Below are 15,319 nucleotides of genomic sequence, written 5' to 3'. Positions count from 1 at the left end.
GCCATGGGCCACCCCCCAGTGCCACCACGCCGGTCCCCGTTGTCCCCCCGCCCCCCCGCGGTGTTTTTAGCTCTTTTGTACTTTGGGGGGGGGAGGGTGATGGCGGGGTCGCACCGGGTCCCCTCCCCCCCCCCCCGCGTTGTCCCCTCTCCGTTTTCTACCGCCCGCCCCTCCCCCCGCTGCCGCCCGGGTTTTTGTGCCAAGTCTCGGCCCCTCCCCCCCCCCGGGACCCCCGCGACCCCCGGGGTGGGTGGGGGAGGGGCTGGGGGAGGGGCCGCCCTCCCCCCGCCCTTTTCTACCCAATGGATGGTGAGATTTTAACCAGCCCGAAACCACCGGTCTCTGCTTGGGGCGGGGGGAGGGGCTACGGGGTGGGCGGGGCTATGTGAGGGGGAGGGGTCTTGGGGTGGGAGGGGCTGTCGGGGTGGGAGGGGCTATGGGGATAGGAGGGGTTTTAGGGTGGGAGGAGCTGTGAGGGGTGGGAGGGGCTTTGGATGGGCGGGGCTGCATTGGGCGGGGCTTTGGGGTGGGAGGGGCTATGGGGGTGGGAAGATCTTTGGGTGGGAGGGTTCTTGGGATAGGAGGGGCTTTGGGGATGGGAGGGGCTTTTAGCATGGGCGGGGCTATGAGGGTGGAAGGGCTTTTTAGAGTGGGGGGGCAGTGGGGTGGGAGGGGTTGTCAGGGTGGGAGGGGCCTTGAGGTGGGAGGAGCTGTGGGATGGGAGGGGTGGGGTTATGGTGGGGGGGCTATGGGATGGAAGTGGCTATGAGGGTGGGAGAGGCTTTGGAGTGGGAGGGGGTTTTGTGTGGGCGGGGCCTTGGGGTGGGAGGTGCTGTCGGGGTGGGAGGCGCTATGGGAGTAGGAGGGTCTTTGGGGGTGGGAGGGGCTTGGAATGGAAGGGGCCTGGAGTGGGAGGGGCTGTGGCGGTGGGAGGAGCTGTGGGGGATGAGAGGGGCCTTGGGGTGGGAGGGGCCTTTGGGATGGGAGGGGCTTTGGGGGTGGGAGGGGCTATGAGGTGGGGTGGGGCTACAGGGTGGGGGCTATGGGGGTGGGAGGAGCTTGGGGGTGGGAGGAGCTTTGGGGTGGGAGGGGCCCTCGGGGTGGGAGGGGCTATATAATCTACATGGGGGTGTGGGGTGTGGGCAGTGGGCGTGGCCAGGGCGTGCGATCAGTGGGCGCGGTCATGGGGTGTTGTCAGTGGGTGTGGTCGGTGGGCGTGGTCAGTGGGTGCGGTTCCTCCTGGGCGTGGCCTTTGGTGAGGGGGGATTTTCGCCAGGAATGCCCCTGGACCCCCCTCCCCCACCCAGCGCCCTCCAGGGTCCCTCCTGCCCTGGCAGGACACGGCAGTGACAAGGGCATGGCAGGGGACAGGGACAGGGACAGGGACAGGGACAGGGACAGGGACACAGCAGGATGTGGGAAGTGGTGGCACCACACAGAACAGGACATGGGAAGGGACTCGCCACGGTCATGGACATGCCAGGGTCAAGGACAAGGGGACAATGGGACACACGGGGGACAAGGAGAGACCACTGACAAAGACCTGGCATGGTGCACAGCGACAGAGCAGTGACAAGGACAGGGATGTGACAGGGACAGACACTCCAGGGACGTGGAGACAGACACGGGGTGGGCAGGGACACTCCAGGGACAGGGACACAGCAAGGACAGAGATGGGGACAGGGACACTCCAGGGACAGGGACACAGCAGGGACAGGGACACTCCAGGACACAGGCATGGACACACTGGGGACAGGGACGTGGCAGGAACATGGGCAGGGACAGGCAGGGACTGGGGCCACAGTGAAGGACAAGGACACGCCAGGACAGGGACAAGGACAAGGACACACAATGGACACGAGGCTGCACACCCAGGGACAAGGACACAGCCCCTGAGGGGGCAAGGCCACAGCAGGGCTGGTGTTGGGCCACCCTGCAGCCACTCCTGAGTGACCCATGGGGCTGCCAAGGTGATGTCGCTGTCCCCCCTCACAAGCCTGTCCCTGTGTCCCCTTCGCTGTGTCCCATCCAGGCCATTGCAATGTCCCCATTCTATGTCCTGGCCTGCCTTTGTCCCACCCCAGTGTTCCAACCCCAATGACCCATCCCAGTATCCCATCCCAATGTCCCAGTGACCATCCTGGTGGTGACCACCCCAGTGCCCTGGTGTCTCATCCCAGTGTCCCATCCTGGTGACCCATTCTGGCGTTCCATTTCAATGTCCCATCCTGGGACACCCCATGGGAATGTGGCACCCCAGTGTCTCAGTTCACTGTCCAAGCCCAATGTCCCACATCTGTTCCATCCCAATGTCCCAACCCCAGTGACCATCCTGGTGCTGACCACCCCAGTGTCCCTGGTGTCCCATCCCAATGTCCCAACCCCAGTGTCCCAATGCTAGTGCCCCATCCTGGGATACCCCATGGCAATGTTTCACCCCAATGTCTCAGTTCACTGTCCAAGCCTGATGTCCCAAATCTGTCCCATCCCAATGCCCCAGTGACCATCCTGGTGCTGACCATCTCAGTGACCATGCTGGTGTTCCATCCCAATGTCCCACCCCAGTATCCCAACCCCAGTGACCCATCCCTGGTGTCCCATCCCAATGTCCCAGTGTCCATCCTGGTGCTCACCACCCCAGTGTCCCATCCCAATGTCTTCATCCCTGGTGTCCCATCGCAATGTCCCCACCCCTGTGTCCCATCCCCATGTCCCCATCCTGCTTTCCCAGGGCAGTGTCCCCACCTCAGTGCCCCCATTTCAGTGTCCCCAGCCTCATCCCACTGTCACATCTCTGTGTCCCACCCCAGTGTCCCCAGCCAGGTGTCCCGGGTCAGGGCTGCACCCCAGGACAGGCTGGGCTGGTAGGAGCCCCAAGGATTCCAACGCAGCCCAGTTCTGCACCCCGGTTATTTCTCCTGCACCTGGGCCAGGGGCAAAAACCCAACTGGGCTGGGAAGGGACTGGGAGCACCTGGGAGAAGGACTCGGGACATGGGTGACCCCATGGGGATGGATTTGAGGGTGCTGGCCATATCCTGGGGCACCCAGGTGGGCTGAGGGCTGAGCCCCAGGGTGGGCAGAGGGAGGGGGGCTCTGTGCCCAGCTGAGACCCCAAGGGCGACTCCATTGAGAAGGATTTGAGGGTGCTGGACACATCCTGTCCACATCCCTGGGAACCCACACACCCCCAAGCCTGGGCTGAGCCCCAGAGGGAGGGGTCTCTGCCCCTGTGCCCCTGTGCCCAGGTGGGACCCCAAAGGTGACCCCATGGGGAAGGATTTGAGGGTGCTGGTCACATCCTGGCCACATCCCTGGGCACTGAGGTACCCCCTGATCCTGGGCTGAACCCCAGGGTGGGCAGAGAGAGGCATCTCTGCCCCTGTGCCCCTATGCCCAGGTGAGACTCCAAGGGAGACCCAGGTACCCCCCGAGCCTGAGCAGAGCCCCAGAGGGACGGGTATCTGCCCCTGTGCCCCTGTGCCCAGGTGAGGCCCCACGGGTGACCCCATGGGGAAGGATTTGAGGGCGTTGGACTCATCCTGGCCACATCCCTGGGCACCCGGGTTGGCTGAGGGCTGAGCCCCAGGGTGGGGAGAGGGAGGGATCTCTGCCCCTGTGCCCCTGTGCCCGGGTCAGACCCCACGGGTGACCCCATGGGGAAGGATTTGAGGGCGTTGGACTCATCCTGGCCACATCCAGGTGCACCCTGAGCTGGGTTGAGCCTCAGCGTGGGCAGAGGGAGGGAAGCTGTGCCCCTGTGCCCCTGTGCCCAGGTGAGACCCCACCTGCAGAGCTGCTCCAGCCCTGGGGTCCCGCGCAGGGAGGATGAGGAGCTGCTGGAGAGAGCCCGGAGGAGGCCAGCAGCGGGTCCAGGTGGCCAAGAAAGCCGATGGCTCCTGGCCTGGATCAGGAATGGTGTGGCCAGCAGGAGCAGGGACATCATTCTGTCCCTGTACTTGGCACTGGTGAGGTCACACCTCGAGTGCTGTGTCCAGTTCTGGCCCCTCAGTTTGGGAAGGATGTGGAGATGATGGTTTACGCAGCTTGGTGCTCTGCTTGCGTTCACTGATACATTATAACCCCATTTTTCAATTAATTTCAGCCCCTCACTGAGCTGGGTTTAGTGGAACCAGGAGGTTGGATTGACTTTCCCCTATTACAGCGACCTGACGAGGTCGCTGGGGTGAGAGAAGGATGAGAATCTTGTTTGATGATCAGAAGGTTAGATTTATTGAAATATGATATATAATACATTATAACTATACTAAAAAGAATAAGAAGAGAAGTTGCAGATGCTGCTAAGCTAAGAATAGCATAGAAAAGAAGCTAAAACAAAGTTGTGTCCAGGGAATCTTTCCCCGAGCTTGCTCCTGTGATTGGCCCTTAATTGTACACATGGAACATGAACCAATCACAGGTGCATCCTATTGCATTTCACAGCAGCTGATAACAATTGTTTACATTCTTCTTCTGGGCCTTTGCTTCCCAGAAGATGCACAAATCCCAAAGAAAGGATTTCTGTGAAAAAATGTCTGCGACATTCCCCCTCCTCACACACGTCCATCATCCAGTTTTGCCCAACACCCAAGAAGCTGTGCCCTCTTCATCCCAATTTAGTGCTGCGAACTGCGGGTTTTTTGGGATTGAGGTGTGGTTGTTGTACTTTGGGATCTCACGATCTCTCTTGAGCGTGTCCAGCGGAGGCAATGAGGCTGGAGAGGGGCTGGGAGCACAAACCCTGTGAGGAACCATCGAGGGAGCTGGGGGTGCTCAGCCTGGAGAGAAGGAGACTCAGAGATGACCTTATCAATCTCACAACTCCCTGAAAGGTGCTCGTGCTCAGGTGGGGCTGGGCTCTTTCTGCAGGAACTGACAGAACCACAGGACACATCTCAATCTGTGCAAAGGGAAATTCAGGTTGGATATCAGGAAAAACTTTACAGAAAGGGTGGTAAAGTTCTGGAATGTTCTGCCCAGGGAGGTGGTGGAGTCCCCATCCCTGGGGGTGTTTAACAAAGCCTGGATGCGGGACTGGCTGCCAGGGTTTAGCTGAGGTGTTGGAGCTGGGTTGGACTCCATGGCCTTCAGGTTCTCTCCCAGCCCGGTCATTCTGTGAATTCTGTGAATTTTGGGAATTCCCAGGGCAGAGGGAGGTGGTGCAGTCCTCATCCCTGGGGGCGTTTAACAAAGTCTGGATGTGCCACTGGGTGCCAGGGTTTGGTTGAGGCGCTGGGGCTGGGTTGGACTCGATGGTCTTGACGTTCTCTTCCAACCCAGTGATTCTGTGAATTCTGTGAGGCCCCGGAGCTGCTGCAGGGCTGGAGCCAGGCTGGGGGAGCTGGGGGTGCCCACCCCGCTGCAGGGAGAGCTCAGAGCCCTGGCAGGGCTCAAAGGGACTCCAGGAGAGCTGGAGAGGGGCTGGGGACAGGGATGGAGGGACAGGACACAGGGAATGGCTCCCAGAGGGCAGGGAGGGGTGGGATATTGGGAATTTCTCCCTGTCAGGGTGGGCAAGGGCTGGGATGGGTTTCCCAGAGCAGCTGTGGCTGCCCCTGCATCCCTGGCAGTGCCCAGGGCTGGGCTGGACAGGGCTTGGAGCAGCCTGGGACAGAGGGAGGTGTCCCTGCTATGGAACAGATGGGTTTTAGGGTCCCTCCTAACCCAGTGCACTCCACGATTCTGTGCTGTCCCACCCCAAAATCCCCCTGAGCTCAGGGCCCAAACCCTAAAATCCCAAAGTTTTCATCGTGGTTTCCCAGCCCAGTGCCCCCATCACACACCCCCATCCCAGTGTCCCACCCCAAAGTCCCACCCACACAGCCCCAATGTGTCCCCACCCCAATGTCTCCATCCTGCTGTCCCAGGCCAATGTCCCCATGTCCATCCCATTGTCCTGATGTCCCACCCCAATGTCCTCACCCCAACATCCCCATGTCCCATCCCAAATCCCCATGTTCTCACCCCAATATCTCCATCTTCTATCCCAAAACCCCCATGTCCCATCCCAAAATCCCATGTCTCTTGTCCCCATGCCAGTGTCCCCAGCCCTGTGCCCCCATGTCCCCATGCCAGTGTCCCCAGCCCTGTGCCCCCATGTCCCCATGCCAGTGTCCCCCATATCTCTTGTCTCCATGCCAGTGTCCCCCATGTCTCCCCATGTCTCCTGTCCCTGTGCCAGTGTCCCCAGCCCTGTGCCCCCGTGTCCCCCCAGGCTCACTGTGCCCCCCTCACTGCCCCAGGAATGGGGGGAGCCCCCCCTCATCCGTTGCATATTTTTATTGGATCAAAGTTACAGACCTGGGGGGGAAATACAAAATAAATAACCCCCCCCGAGGGCGGGACCCCCCCGGGGCTGGGGGGGCGGGGATCCCCCTGTCTGTCTGTCCGTCCTGGGGGTCAGGGCTATGTACAGGGGTCTGTCTGTCCGTGCTGCGGGGGCTGGGTGGCACCAACCCCTCTGGGGGGGTCTGGACCCTCCTCGTGCCCCCATTGCCAGCCGGGGGGGGCTGGGGGGGGCCCCAACTCAGGGGTGGTCTGGTTTTATGGGGGGATCCCCCTGGATGGGGGTCCCATTGAAGGGTGGATCCCCTGGCATGGGAGTCCAGTTTTATGGGGGATCCCCCTGCATGGGGGGTCCCATTTTGTGGGGGATCCCCCTGCATGGGGGGTCCTGTTGGATGGGAGGATCCCCCCACATGGGGGTCCCATTGAAGAGGGGATCCCCCTGCACGGGGGTCCCGTTGTGTGGGGGATCCCCTGAATTGGGGGGGTCCCATTGAAGGGGGGATCCCTCTGCCCGGGGGGGCTCCTCCTGCCCCGGGGGTGTCCCCTTGTTTGGGGGTCCCGCTGCCCAGGGGGGCTCCGGGGGGTCCTCGCTGCCCGGGGTGATCCTGGGGGGCTCCCCGTGCCCGGGAGGGCTCCGTGCCCCCCGCTCAGTCCTCGGTGATGCCCTTGGCCCGCAGCTCCTCCTGCACCCGGGCGAGGTACGTGGGGTCGGGGTACCCGAACCTGGGGGCACAGGGATGGGAGTCAGGCCGTGCCCCACCCCGGGGTGCCCACATCTCACCATCCTCCCTTCCCAGGGTGCCCACCCCTCACCATCCTCCCTCCCCCACAGCCCGGGTGCCCCCCAGTGCCCCCTCCCACAGCTGGTGCTGGATGCGGTGGATGCTGTTCCCCAATCCCCCAGGTGCCCTCCCAGGTGCCCCCTTGTGCACAGGTGCCCACCAGCCCCCCCAGGTGTCCACTCAGGTGCCCCCCATGTGCACAGGTGCCCATCAGCCCTCACAGGTGCCCTCACAGGTGCCCCCTTGTGCACAGGTGCCCACTAGCCCCTCCAGGTGCCCCCTCCCACAGCTGGTGCTGGATGTGGGAAGATGCTGCTCTCCAATCCCCCAGGTGCCCTCCCAGGTGCCCCCCATGTCCCCCGCACAGCTGGTGCTGGACGTGGTGGGTGCCGTCCCCCACCCCCCCAGGTGCCCCCCCAGGTGCCCCCAGCCCCCCATGCCCCCTGGCACAGCCGGGGTCAGTCAGTCTCATGCTGGGCGCTGTCCCCCAACTCCCCAGGGTGCCCCCCGTGCCCCCCGCACAGCTGGGGCCCGCCGGTGCAGTTGGTCTTGTGGTGGATGTCGTTCCAGGTGATGACGTTGGCACGGCCCGTGGTCAGCGAGGTGCCCACGGTGAAGGTGAGGCGCTGGGCGAAGGCCTTGCGGAACAGCCCCAGCACCTTGTTCCCCTCGGGGCAGTCGGGCAGGTACGCCACGCGCGTGGTGCCCGGGTACCGCACGCCCGGGTTCGGGTGCTCCACCTGGGCAGGTGAGGGGGCACAGGTGAGGGACAGAGACAGGGGCACGTGGGTACCAGGGCACAGGTGAGGGGGACAGGGACAGGGACACAGGTGTCAGTGCCCATGTGGTGCCCAGGCACTGCATGGCTGCACAGGATGGGGGGACAGGTGAGGGGGTCACAGGTATGGGGACGCCCCAGGTTCAGGTTACAGCCGTGGGGGGGCACAGGGGGGCACTGAGAGGGGCACAGGTAAGGGGGCAGTGACAAGGGCACAGGTGGGCAGTGACAGGGACATAGGGGACAGATGCAGGCTCTGTCTGGTCCTGGGGTGCTGCAGCCTCAGGCTCAGGTACAGGGGGCACAGGTGTGGGGGAGGCATGTGGGGGGCACACAGGGCAGGTGCCCACATGGTGCCCAGGTACCACAGCCATGGGGCATGGAGGGGACACACAGCAGGGAAGGACAGGGGGACAGGGGGACAGGGGGATGGGGGGACACGAGGACAGAAGGACAGGGGGACAGGAGGATGGCGGGATGGAGGGACAGGAGGACATGGGGACAGGAGGACAGGGGTACAGGGGAAGGGCCAGGGATACTTCACCTACCCAGGGCGTGGGGGGCAAGGGATGGGGGACAGAAGGAATGGGGGGGTGGGGATCAGGGCTGGGGGCACCCAGCAGGTTTGGGGTACCCAGGGGTGCTGGCAGCACCCAGGGCTGTTGGGGACACGGGGGCATTTGGGGACACCAGGGCTGTCAGTAACAGCCAGAAGGATTTGGGAGCACCCAGGGACACGTGCCAGGATGGGTGGGTAGCCCAGGGATGCTGGGGACACCCAGCGGGGTTTGGGGGCACCCAGGGGCACAGAACTGAACCCAGGGCATTGGGGACACCCATCGGGGCACTGGGGACACCCAGCGGGGTTTGGGGGCACCCAGGGGCACTGGGGTACAGGATTGGGTGGGGGCTCCCACCACAGTTTTGGGGCACCCAGGGCTGCTGCATGCACTCATCGAGGTTTGGGGGGCACCCAGGGGCATTGGGGGCACAGAGTTGGCTCAGGGGCATTTGGGGACACCCAGGGCCATCCATCAGGACCTGAGGGCGCTGGGGACACTGCACCGTGCCAGGCCACCCAACAGAATCTGGGGACACCCAGGGGTGCCAGGGCCACAGACTGTGGACTTGGGGGCACCCAGGGATGCTGGGGGGCACCAGCAGGATTTGGGGACAACCAGGGGCACACGACTGGGTTGGGGCACCCATCATGGCTTTGGGGCACCCAGGAAAGCTGGGGACACCCAGCAAGATTTGGGGACAGCCAGGGACACAGAGCTGAACCAGGGGCATTGGGGGCACCCATCGAGGCGCTGGGGACACCCAGCAGGATTGGGGGACAACCAGGGGCACAGGATTGGGTTGGGTCACCCATGCCAGTTTTGGGGCACCCAGGGATGCTGGGGATTTGGGGACAACCAGGGGGACGGGAGGCACAGAGCTGAACCCGGGGCACTGGGGGCACCCACGGGGGCACTGGGGACCCCCAGCAGGATTTGGGGACAACCAGGGGTACGGGACCGGGTTGTGGCACCCATCAGGGTTTAGAGGCACCCATGGGGGGTGCTGGGGACATCCAGCAGGATCTGGGGACAATCACGGGCACAGGATTGGGTTGGGGCACCCAGGAATGCTGGGGATTTGGGGACAACCAGGGGCACTGGGGGCACAGAACTGAACCAGGGGCATTGGGGGCACCCACGGGGGCACTGGGGACCCCCAGCAGGATTGGAGGACAACCAGGGGCACTGGGGGCACAGAACTGAACCAGGGGCATTGGGAGCACCCACTGGGGCGCTGGGGGCCCTCAGCAGGATTTGGGGACAACCAGGGGCACAGAGCTGAGCCCGGGGCATTGGGGGCACCCAGCAGGCTTAGGGCACAGCCAGGGGCACAGAGCTGAGCCCGGGGCACTGGGGGCACCCACGGGGGCACTGGGAGCTCAGGGCCGGGCCGGGACCGCCCAAGGGGATTTCGCATCGCCCATCAGGCCGGGAAACGCCTCCCTCTGCAGGCACTCACCCCCTGCACGCCGGGCGGGAAGACGTACTGGATGATGATGGTGCCGAAGGCCTCGTAGCCGGGCAGCGGCAGCGCGGCGTCGCGGGTGACCAGCATGCGGCCGTCGGGGGGCTGGTTGCCCACCAGCTGCCCGTAGAAGCGGCCGCAGACGGGGCAGGCGGAGCGCACCTGCAGCGCCCGCGCGATGCACTCCCCGCAGAACGAGTGGCGGCAGCGCTCCAGCGTGCGCGGCGCCGCGCATCTCGCCCAGGCAGATCGGGCACTGCCGCTCCGGCTCCTCGTCCCGCGCCGCGCCCGCGCCGGGACAGCCCGCGGCGCCCGCGGGGGGCTCCGGGCGCGCCCCCAGCACCTCCCCGTGCCGCTGGCTGCGCTTCTTCAGCTCCTTCTCCGTCTCCTTGAGCAGCGCCTTGAGCGCCTTGCGGGCCGGGCAGAGCCCCGCGCCGCCGGGGGGCGCCGGGGGGGGTCGCGCACAGCTGCAGCACGTACAGCTCGGGGGTCTCGCCGTCCACCAGGATCCGCACCCGCGCCTCCTGCGCCAGCAGCGCCAGGCGCGCCGCGCGCTCCCGCGTCACGAACTCCCACACGCGCTTGGGCACCGTCACCCCGGCTCTTGGCACCGGGGGCACCGCAGCCCGACATCCTCGACAGCACGAAGGACACTGCGGGACGGGCTGTGTCAGGGTTGGGCACCTGGGGCACCCCGAAACACCCAGGGGATTGAGGAGGGACACCCCGAAACACCCAGGGCTGGGCACATCCCCAGGACAGCACCTTGCTGGCACTGGCACCCCACACCCCGACATCCTCGAGAGCACCAAGGACACTGCGGGACAGCCCGGGGGCATCAGGGATGGGCACACGGGGCACCCCGAAACACCCACGGACACCCGAAACACCCAGGAGACTGAGCAGGGACACACCAAAACACCCATAGGCGCTCCAAAACATCAGGGGATTGAGCAGGGACACCCTGAAACACCCGGGAGTGGGCACGGGCACCCCAAAACACCCAGGGATTGAGCACGGTACTGTGAAACACCCATGGACACCCCAAAACACCTGGAGATTGAGCACAGACCCCAAAAGAGCCATGGGCGCCCTGAAACACCCAGAGATTATACACGGACCCCAAAATACCCATGGGCACCCTGAAAACATCAGGGGATTGAGCACAGACACCCCAAACACACCCAGGGACAGCCCAAAACAGCCACGGATACCCCGAAACACCCAGAGCTGGGCACATCCCCAGGGACAGCACCCTGCTGGCACCGGCACCCCACTCCTGCTGGGGCACCGACACCCTCGAGAGCACAAAGGACACTGTGGGATGGCCTGGGGGCATCAGGGCTGGGCACACGGGGCACCCCGAAACACCCCAGGGACACCCCGAAACACCCATGGGCACCCCAAAAGATTGAGCACAGACACCCCAAAACCCATAGACACCCCAAAGCTGGGACTGGGCACGGACCCTCTGAAACACCCAGAGATTGAGCAGGGACACCCTGAAATACCCATGGACACCCCAAAACACCCAGAAATTGAGCAGGGACACCCCGAAATACCCATGGACCCCCCCACCGCGAGATTGAGCACAGACACCCTGAAATACCCATGGACACCCCAAAACACCCAGAGATTGAGCAGGGACACCCTGAAACACCCATGGACACCCCAAAACACCCATGGACACCCCAAACCAGCAGGAGATGGAGATGGACCCCCCAAAACCTCCTGAACCTGGACCCCACTGCCACCATGGCCTGGCTCTTGGGGGCCCCCCTGCACCCCAACATCCCAAATGACACTGAGGCACCCCAAAACCCCAGGGACCGGGCATGGGACCCCCAAAACCCTCAGGGTAAGGGCATGGGACCCCCAAAACCCCAGGGACTGGGCATGGGACCCCCAAAACCTCCTGAGCCTGGATCCCACTGGCACCATCACCTGGTGGCCCCCAACACCCCAAAATCCTTGACAGGAATAAAAACATGGGGTGGGGACACCCCAAAACCATCAAGGGCTGGTCGTGGGACCCTTTGAACCTCAAAATCTGGGTATGGGATCTTCAAAGCCTGAGGCTGGGCATGGACACCCCAAAATCCTCTGAGATTGGATATGGACACCCCAAAACTTCTGAGACTGGATATGGATCCCCAAAAACTGCCACAGAGTGAGCACAGGGCCCCAAAACTTCTGAGACTGGGCATGGACCCCCAAAACTCAGACACTGGGCATGGAGCCCCAAAACCTCACAGAGCCAGACCATGGACCCCCCAAAACCCCTTTGACACTGGGCATGGAGCCCCAAAATCCTCTGAGACTGGATATGGACCCCCAAAACTGCCAGGGACTGAGCACAGAACCCCAAAACTTCTGAGACTGGGCATGGACCCCCAAAACCTCTCAGAGCTATGGCAGGGACCCCCCAAAACCTTTCAAAGCCTGGTCATGGACTCCCCAAACCCTCTCAGAGCCTGGGCATGGGCCCCCCAAAATCTTCTGAGACTGGATATGGACCTCAAAAACTGTCAGAGACTGAACATGGACCCCAAAATTTCTGAGCTGGGAATGGACCCCCAAACTCCTCAGAGACTGGATACGGACCCCAAAACCCCTCTGACACTGGGCATGGACCCCAAAAACTGCCAGAGACTGAGCACAGAACCCCAAAACTTCTGAGACTGGGCAAGGACCACCCCACACACCTCTGAGACTGAGCATGGATCCCCAAAATTCAGACAACGGGCAGGGAGCCCCCAAACCCTCTCAGAGCCTGGGCATGGACCCCCAAAATCCTCTGAGACTAGATATGGATCCCCAAAAACTGCCAGAGACTGAGCATGGACCCCAAAGCTTCTGAGCTGGGAATGGACCCCCAAACTCCTCAGAGACTGGATACGGACCCCAAAATCCTCTCAGAGCCTGGGCAGGGACCCCCAAAATCCCCTGACCCTCGGCATGGAGACTCCAAGTCCCAGAGCCTGGGGACTGTGGGTCACCCCAAAACCCAGCCAAATCCCAACGTGACCCCCCAAAACCCCTCTGAGGGTGGGCATGGACCCCCCCAGAGCCCCCAGAGCCCGGCCATGGCACCCAGGGGGGTCCTGGGGGGGGCACAGTGCCCCCCAAACCCGGCGGGGACGCTCACCCAGCCAAGGTGCCACCCAAGGGTTAAACCTGTCCTGTCCCCAGATTGGGGACACCCCGGGGGTGGCACGGGCCCTGAGCCCTGGAGGGAGGGGGGGTGAGGGTTGGGGTGTCCCCAGCAATGTCCCCCATCCCGTGGGGTGCCCGAGGGGGGTCCCCAGAATATGGGCGGTGCCTGAGGGTGGTCCCAGAACCCGGAGGGTGCCCAAGGGGGGGTTCCCAAAACTTGGGGGGTGCCCGAGGGGGGTCCCCAGAACCTGAGGGGGTCCCCAGAACCTGAGGGGGTCCCCAGAACTGGGGGGTGACTGAGGGGGGTCTCCAGAACCGGGGGGTGACTGAAGGGGGTCCCCAGAACCCGGGGGTGCTCCACGGCCAGGGGGTCCCACAGATGCTCCAAAGGGGTCTCCCAAATCCAGGGGGTCCCAGAGCCCAGGGGGAAGGGCCCAAAGGGGGTCCCCAGAAACTGGGGGGTGACTGAGGGGGGTCCCCAGAACCCGGGGGTGCTCCACGGCCAGGGGGTCCCACGGGTGCTCCAAAGGGGTCTCCCAAAGCCAGGGGGTCCCACGGGCGGGGGGAAGGGTCCAAAGGGGGTCCCCAAAGCCAAGGGCCACGCACAAGGGGGGCTCCCAGCCCCGGGGGGGTCCCCAGAAGCCGGGGGGTCCCCCACACCCACCTGGTGAGCCCATGGGGGACACGAGCGGAGCACGGAGGATCAGCAGAGCCACGAGCCCGGGGCTGGGGGGACACGGGGGGGACACGAGGGGGTCACAGGCGGCCCCCAGCACCCCCAGACCCAATCTGGGGGCTCATCAACCCCCCCGTTTTCCCCCCCCCGCCCAGGTGACCCCACAATAACAACAGCACCGTCACCCCCCGTGTCCCCAGGGGACCCCCGGCCTTATGGGGGGGACAGCAGCTCTGGGGGTCCCCCAGACCCATCCGGCCCCCCCGGAGCGGCCCAGGGGTGTTTGCCCGGCCATGGCCCGCGGGGAGCGGGGGTGACCGCGCCGGTGTCCCCCGGTGTCCCCACCCCCCCCGGTGTCCCCCGGTGTCCCCACCCCCCCCGGTGTCCCCCGGTGTCCCCATCCCCGAGGGGCTCCATGCAGGGGGGGCAGGGTGGGGGATGGGGCCCGGAATGGGGGTCCCGGTGAGGTCCGGGGGGTCCCGGTGAGGCCCGGGCGGACGGACGGAGCCGGCGGTGACGGGACAGGCCCGGGGGTCCCGCTGAGGCCCCGGGCGGGGACAGGCCAGGCCCGGGGAGGGGCCCGGGGGTCCCGGAGAGACGCGAGGGGGGGCCCGTGAGTCCCGATAAGGCCCGGGGGGGTCCCGATAAGGCCCGGGGAGAGCGGACAGGCCCGGGGAGGGGCCCGGGGGGTCCCGCTAAGGCCCGAAGGCGTCCTGGGGGTCCCGATAAGGCCCGAGGGGAGCGGACAGGCCCGGGGAGGAGCCTGGGGGGTCTCGGTGAGGCCCGGGGAGGGGTCCGGCAGATCTCGGTGAGGCCCGGTAGGAACGGACAGGCCCGGGGGGTGCCGGTGAGACCCGAGGGGAGCGGACAGGCCCGGGGAGGGGCCCGGGGGGTCTCGGTGAGGCCCGGGGAGGGGGCCGGGGGTCCCGGTGAAGCCCGATAGGAGCGGACAGGCCCGGGGAGGGGCCCGGGGGGTCGCTGCGGTGCGGGCATCAGCAGGCCCGGGGCGGGGGCCGCGGGCAGGGCGGGATGCCGGGGGCAGGGCGGGATGCCGGGGGCAGGCCGGGGGATGCCGGGCGGTTCCGGGGGTGTCCCGGGGGTCCCGCACGCACCGGGCCCGGGCGGGCGCAGCATCGCGGGCGCGTCCGGCGGCGGGGGGCGCCCTGCGCGCGGCCGCCTCACGTGACCGCGCGGGGCGGGGCCGCCATGGCAACGGGGGAGGGGCGGGGCCATGGCAACGGCGCGCGGGGCTGGCGGGGAGGGCGTCGCCATGGCAACGCGCCTGGGGGCGGGGCCAGAGCGGCGGGGGGCGGGGGCCATGGAGCCGGGAATTCGGGGGTCCCCGGGAATTCGGGGGTACCCGGGGGGTTTGAGGGGCGCAGGGGGGTCCGAGGGGCTCAGGGAACGGGACACACGCAGGGCCGGTTCAATAATTTATTTCTCAGAACAGAGCAAGGGAAGGAGCCCCATAAATGGGCTGGGGGGCACACAGGCCCCCCACAAATGGGGGACAGGGGGGTCAGCCCAGCAGGCCCCGCCCCCCCGGGGGTCCCACCGGGCTGGGGTCCTCCCCTGCCCCCCGGGAATTGCAGTAAAGGGGGGGGAGCTGCAG

The 15,319-nt window shown here is 65.2% G+C and overlaps 1 protein-coding gene across 1 annotated transcript; it reads right to left on the bottom strand.

Moving 5' to 3' along the window:
• Positions 1-6,883: 6,883 nt before the first annotated feature.
• On the bottom strand, positions 6,884-14,871 carry DTX3 (deltex E3 ubiquitin ligase 3). The gene is given in 8 exon segments (XM_054295181.1): positions 6,884-7,010; positions 7,592-7,809; positions 9,870-10,097; positions 10,099-10,333; positions 10,335-10,471; positions 10,473-10,528; positions 13,696-13,757; positions 14,820-14,871. Coding segments are annotated over 7 exon segments (963 nt in total). The 5' UTR covers positions 13,709-13,757; positions 14,820-14,871; the 3' UTR covers positions 6,884-6,934.
• Between the last annotated feature and the right edge of the window lie 448 nt (positions 14,872-15,319).

The sequence above is a fragment of the Melozone crissalis genome, unplaced genomic scaffold, assembly GCF_028551555.1.
Source record: "Melozone crissalis strain CALT ecotype California unplaced genomic scaffold, PUWL_Pcris_2 ptg000537l_1, whole genome shotgun sequence".
NCBI classification, from domain to species: domain Eukaryota; kingdom Metazoa; phylum Chordata; class Aves; order Passeriformes; family Passerellidae; genus Melozone; species Melozone crissalis.
This window is presented reverse-complemented; position numbering and strand designations above follow the sequence as displayed.